The 6,620-nt window shown below is 50.0% G+C and overlaps 1 protein-coding gene across 1 annotated transcript; it reads right to left on the reverse strand.

The window, feature by feature from the left end:
• Nucleotides 1-209: 209 nt before the first annotated feature.
• On the reverse strand, nucleotides 210-5,489 carry VRK3 (vaccinia related kinase 3; the record flags this gene model as incomplete). Its single annotated transcript, XM_010081204.1, has 7 exons — nucleotides 210-334; nucleotides 1,087-1,219; nucleotides 1,835-1,927; nucleotides 2,290-2,392; nucleotides 2,714-2,798; nucleotides 3,497-3,563; nucleotides 5,437-5,489. Coding segments are annotated over 7 exons (659 nt in total), but the record flags the coding sequence as incomplete, so codon positions are not given.
• Between the last annotated feature and the right edge of the window lie 1,131 nt (nucleotides 5,490-6,620).

The following is a 6,620-nucleotide window of genomic DNA, read 5'->3' on the forward strand; positions in this document are numbered from 1 at the left end:
AAAAAAAAAAAAAGGCTGAATTCAGATAGCCACGTTCTGAATGGAGCAGAAATCAGGGTGCATCAAACACCCTTTGGCCAGGCTCAGCCTTTACAGTGGGATTTACCTACATCCCAACACTGTACTATGACCAAGTGATTTCTCTTCTGTTGCAAAACCTCCCTCACTCTTTTCTGCTGAGCATTTCCCAAAAAAGTAGATGATTTCTCCTACTTTTCTTTCTTCTCCATCACAGTTTCTACTTTGTCCAGCTCATCAGACCAAGGCAAGAAGCCACAGAGCCATTTCAGAAGACAGTAGCCCAGAGATTCCAAGTCACTCCGGCAAGATGGTCCTGATGGGAAGGAAGAGATATTCACATGTGAGAAAACAGAGCTTGGGAGCCATCCCAGAAGCACAGGCTAGCACCTCTCCTCCAAAGGCAAGTAAGGACTCCAGCACTCCCTGCACAACCTTGGCAGTCTCTATCTGAGGTGCCCCTTCTATAAAACAGGCAGCCTCATGAAGGGGCACAACTCTACAGAGTAACAAAATGCAAGAGCTTCATGAAGATGTGCTCTAGGATATCAGTACTTCTGGGAGCCTGCTAACTCTCACAGTTGAGGAATCACCTCCCAGCCTCTGGAGGAAGATTTGCCCAGTTTGAACACTGGGAGAGAACAGTCACATCCCAACCAGGAGAGGAACTGACTGATTTAAATGCCTTTCCAGCTCTCGCTGCTTCAAGGTCAGAGCAGAGCCTGCTGCAAATCTGTTTTGGGTAGGGATCCAGTCTGGCTTGAAACAGATCCCTGCTAAGCCAGCATGAAGCAGCTCTGTCTTCTATCCCTCACATGCCTGCAGCAGCCAAGGCTCCAGATGGAGGAGGAACATCCCTGCACCTCTTGCTGCAGTCGCAGAGTGACCTGGAAAGTACCAGGGAGAGGCAAGAGGAAACAGCCCAAACAGGAATTTGGTTCCAGATGCCTGTGAATGCCTGGAAGGCAGCAAGAACAGAAGTGCCAGCAGGGAGCCCTGGCTCCAGCACTGCCACAGTAAGAGCTCTAGCCAAGCTTTTGCTGCCTTGTGTCAGAAACTGAGACTCACCCACTCCCTTGTGGCTGTCCAGACTGATAAACTCGATCGTGCCTTCATGAGGGGTCCTGCTGCCTTCACGCTGAGCCACATGCTTCCCTCCCGGGCAGTAACGGAATGCAAAGCAATAGCCTGCCAGGGTCACCTGGGAGACATCGAGAAGTGCACGTGTGAACATGCATGTGGTGGGAATTCTGCTTACAGCACAGAATCACAGAATGGTCTGGGTTGGAAGGCACCTTAAAGCCCATCCAGTGCCACCCCCTGCCATGGGCAGGGACACCTCCCACCAGCCCAGGTTGCCCAAAGCCTCATCCAGCCTGGCCTTGAACCCCTCCAGGGATGGGGCATCCACAGCTTCTCTGGGCAGCCTGGGCCACTGCCTCACCCCCCGCACAGGAAAACATTTCTTCCTCACATCTCATCTCAATCTCCCCTCTTGCAGCTTAAAACCATTACCCCTTGTCGTGTCCCTACACCCCCTAATCAAGAGCCCCCCATCTCTCCTGTAGCCCCCTTTCAGCACTGGGAGGCTGCTATTAGGTCTCCCTCAGAACCTTCTCTTCTCCAGGCGGAACACCTCCAACTCTCTCCGTCTGTCCTCGTATGGGAGCACAGCCCGCAATCCCGCACCACAGCACATGCCTGAGCCCTGCGCAGACTGCACGGCTCCCTGGCCAGCAGCAGGAACCTGGGTGTTGCTCTAACCCATTTCACAGGCGAGCCTTCACTGCCATTTCCTCGCTGCACCGCTCCCTACCTGTGTGAGGTCCACTGGGTTCAAATAGACGTTCTCAGCTGTGATGTCCCCATGCACGTACTCATTTTCATGAATGTACTCCAGGCAGTCTAGCTATGAGTAAACAGAAGAGGCAAGCATATCAGAACCACACAGACTCCTTCAGTACTCTGGCTATCACTGAGCTGGACCCTCCCCAGCTCCCCACAGCTGTGCAGAGGAGCACAAAAAGCACCATGTCTCACAGCCTCTAATTTTCAAGAGTCAGGTTCCTCTCATTCTCCTCACCCCCACTTCCTTCAAGGTGACATACTGCTCAAAAGATGCTACTCAAGTTTACAACAGGCTCAAGAGATGCTACTTAGAGACCCCAACCAACCCCCTCAATCAGCTTTAAAACACCTCTGAAAGATCCAGAAGAAAGTTATAGATCTTTTTCAGAAAAGTCTCTTAGGAAGTACCGGTTCTCTACATACCAGCCGGACTACAATCTGAAAAGCTGCCTTCTCCCTCAGTATGTTTAAGCCATCATTCAGGACAGACTGAAGAGTTCTCCCTAAGTCAGAGAACACCAAAAACCTACAGGAGACAAAGACATAGCACTGAGCAGTACCTACCTGATTTGGACACCCTGTGACGGATGCTCATCAAGCAACCCACCTGGATCAAACCCCCCTTCAACTCCAAGTTAACCCAGGTAAACATTTCCTCAGCTTTTGAGAATAGAAAACTCCTTGAAAAGGAGAGACGTGCTGATCATGCATTGCATGTTAATATTAAAGGCAGGAAGAAGGTGTCCCCTGGCCTGAGGGGCAGAAGCAGCAAAAGGAATGACTTCACCAGCAACACAACAGTTGTGGACAAAAGAGCTCAGCTGTGCCCTTCGCAGAGTCACCTCACCTGTAGCTGTCTGCATGCAGTCCAAAGCCAACGCAAGTGGGGATTCCCAGCAACGGCACAGCATGCCACTTCTTCCACTTCTCCACTAGAAGGGGAGAGAAGGAGAGAGTGCAGCAGATGCTGCTAAGAAGCTCCAGAACGAAGGAGCTTGGTTCAGTATGCCCTTTCTCCACAGGCCTGGGCAGCTCACAGCTCTCATACCGATGCTGTCCCAGCAATGCCAGCCTGATGTGCTGCGGTATTGGGATACCAACGCACGTAGCACCGCAGAGCAAGAGTAAGCCAGAAAGGATGCTGGGAATACCAGAGCAGACTAGGGCATAGGGTTGCTATAGGGCTGGGAAAACAAAAAAAGGGAGAGAGGGATGGAGAAGCACATTTTTACAGTCCTTGCAGAAGTGCAGGTTAGACATCAATTCCTCCATCACCCCTGCTCAAACGCCTGCCCATGTTCTCTGGTCAGCACGGCTCTTGCTCAGTTGTGTCAATGGAGCAAATACCAGACAGCAGGTCAGGCTGCACGGCTGAACAGCTACCGGGGAGATCAAGACAAAGCGTGGGCAGGGCAGGAAAGCTCCAAAATGCCAATACTGCCATGTCCTAAGGTACAGAGACTCCTGGGAGAGCCAGCTCTTGGACAAACTTCTCAGCACTCCAGCACTAACCAAGCAGTGAATGAGCTGATTCTAGCCTGGCCTTCATGAGACTCACGGAACTGATGGGAAAGGGATGCCAGTTTTCCTAACACGCAGCCTAATCCTCACCCTTCCAAGAAGCACCAACCTGTGCCTGCCTTCGCAGCTCGCTGGAAGAAGTTCTGTTCATTGTAGATCTTGCCATCTTTGACATCCTAAAGGGAACAGGAAGAAGGAGCATTACCTCAGGCACACACATCCTGCTAGAAAGGGAAACTTGGGCAAGACTGCTACAAGACCTCCACTACTCATTTTAAAGAAAGCAACAAGCCCCCCCCCCAAAAAAATAAAATACCAGATCAAGAACAGAGCTGAGAACAGAGCTCAGGTCTTTTGGTTAACTAATCCTGCGCCTACCAACCACATAAACTCTGAGCATCAGCACAGAACAAGGGAGCGGCTGTCTCACGTTGGACATTTCAAGCACTACCATTTACAACCGTCTGTGGGCTAAAAGCATCTAGACGATGCAGACCACCTGGCAACCTACAGCAAGCTCTGGTCCCCAGGCTGTTACTTTTAATAGGAGCCAGAGGCAACCTTCTTACCCACAGCACAGATGAGTTATTGCTGCCAACAGGCAAGGCCCAACAAAGCACTAGAACATTTTTATTCTAGCTGTCAGAAAGCCAGACAAGCAAGTCTGTATTTGTGACATTCAAGTGTCTGGATGGTGCGCTGACATCTTACAGCCTACCTTTTTAAACCAGCAAGCACTACTGCCCTCTTACTGCTGCTGTTACCAAGTAACCCAAGATGTATATACAGTGTACAGTCAGGATATATGCATTTGCCAGTGCACACGGATAGACATGCTCGGCACACCGCAAGCTAACCTAAGACAGATACTATTAAGCATGGGAGGAGGCAGCGGTTTTATATCCTGGCAGGTTTGATACCAAAGGCCCTACCCACAACTGGCCAAGGTAGCTGGGGGATCAGCACGCTCCAGGCAACACAAACCACCACGTTCCAGAGGATATTTTATTCTGCACCTTGCCTGGTGAGCCATCAAACCCAGCAGACAAAATGCCCTCATGTGCCATATCACACTGCACAGTCCTCTGCAGCCGCAAGGGCTGGGCTGAGCAAAGACGACTACTGAGCAAAGCGCCAAAAGATGCCAAAGGTGCAAAACAGAGGAGCTGGGAGTGTTGTGTGCAGAAACTATTAGTTTCCCATCTCCTGGTTCTAGTTTTGTGGCAGTTAGCTGCCTTTTCTCCTTAATGCTGTATTCTTTCTCCATCCTCTTAAATGTCTCTTTGGACAAAAGGGATAGTGATTTTTCAAGTGCCCGCAAGAGTGGGCACCACCAGGTCCCTCCCAGAGCCATCAGTCATCACTGGTCTTCCCACAGCCAACCCCCCAGAGCCGCAGCAGACAAGAAAACAGTCTGTCTGCTCTGGTTTGTGAGTTACTGAAAATCTATCAACTGAACTCCCATTGCAGAACAGCTCTTACTGGGAACAGCACGTTTCTGGAGAACCCAAGCTGTGGGCAAGAGCCTAGAAAACTGGCTCAGAATTCCAAGTGTCATTACTGTTTGATTAAAAGATGCGCTCGGGCCTTACAGAGTCTCTCGGGGCTGGTTCCTCACACTACCTCAGCACAGCCACCAAATTCTAACCTCTCCAGTTTCCCCAGACTCCAACACAGTACGTGCACACTTGTCACAGAGGAAAAAAAAAGCAGGTCTGACATTAATGAATCAAGACCTCTACCTCACACCATCAAATTCAGTTTTGGAGATTACCAAGCTTGGTGGATTGAAGAGGCAACCTTCTGGGACAAAAGCTTTTCCTTTTTTTAATCCTTATCTTTGTTTTCTTCACACCTTTAGCAGAAGAGCCAACTGCTACTAAAATCCGACACTTTCCGGAGGTTATATCCATCTCCTAAGCCAGGAGGAGCCTCTGCGACCACTTTCTGTGAATTTCTCGGACACTCTTAGCCACGTGGGCTGAATGGGTCAGGCCCTGGACACGGTACACTATGCACTATTCCTTACCCAAACAGATCAAAACTCACAAGTTTGAGGGAGTATCTTTGCTTTTGAGGACAGGTTCCAGATGCTGACTGTGCTGTGGAAGGATGGAACAGATGTGGTTACAGGAGCACGGAAAAGAGGTACTTGCAGTGTCAGCTGCACCATTAAACACAGCCTGCACAGCTAGCTTTTAATTCTCCTCTGCTTCTCTCACTCGGTCTTTCCAAAAGCTTCCTCTGTGACAGATTACTACAAAATAATTCTTACCTTGCTCCAGAAGCACAGCACCCCTGACATGCTTCGAGTGCAGTTCTGCTTAAGTCACAGAAGCATCTAGGCATGGCTACGGTATTGGGGTGCTTTGAAGGTGGTAGGTAAAGAACAAATCATTAGTGGAATCTCAAAGGTAGCCCCAAATTCATTTGCTGAGCATTCTCTCCAGCTCCCTTCGTAGTCTGTCAAGTCTGTAAGAGATGCCAAAGTCCCTTCTGCTCTGCATGGATGTTAGAGTTCTATGTGGCCTTCCTTCTCCACAGAGATTTCTGCACCCATTACTTGGCCTTGGGGTAGTTCCTCTTCTCCTGCTCTTAGACCAAATGCTATGCATGGGTTATCTGCTGCTCGTCACCCAAAAGGTGTTCCTACAAAAGCACCCTCCACTATAATAACATCAATTTCTCTTTTTCTAACATATTTTTAAAGGCATAGGTGGATGCCCAGGCTCTGTTATACAACAGCACATGTAATTCAAAAGAAACTAAAGCCGAATATCAGGCAAATCTTACTAATGGGGAAAATTCCCCCTGAAGAGCATTCCCAAGTTAACAATGGAGAATAAGATTAAACTTTCCTTTGGGAGTTTACAGCTAGGCTGGAGAGGGAAGATCAGCAGTCGCTGAAGGGGGAAGATCAGCAGTCGCTGACCAGCCGATAAGCAGCCCAGGTGATTTAGCTGCTTTCTTTTGCCCCCCAAAACCGGGCTGAGAATCCAGAACTGGTATTTAGTCGATACCGACACCACCTACAGCGCAGGGACTCTGTGCAGGGCTGGCAGCCGTTAGGTTCTGAAGCAGAACACCAGAAGGAGAACGTACGGCCCTTAACAACCTGAACTTCACCGGCTAAGGGAGCAGCCCAGACTCCGCTCCACCTCCCAGCACCGCAAACCCCCCCAGCACGGGGGACACGGGCAGCCCACCACCCCCGCGGCTCAGGGGACACCCCG

This window comes from Pterocles gutturalis, unplaced genomic scaffold, assembly GCF_000699245.1.
Source record: "Pterocles gutturalis isolate BGI_N339 unplaced genomic scaffold, ASM69924v1 scaffold12094, whole genome shotgun sequence".
Taxonomy (NCBI): domain Eukaryota; kingdom Metazoa; phylum Chordata; class Aves; order Pterocliformes; family Pteroclidae; genus Pterocles; species Pterocles gutturalis.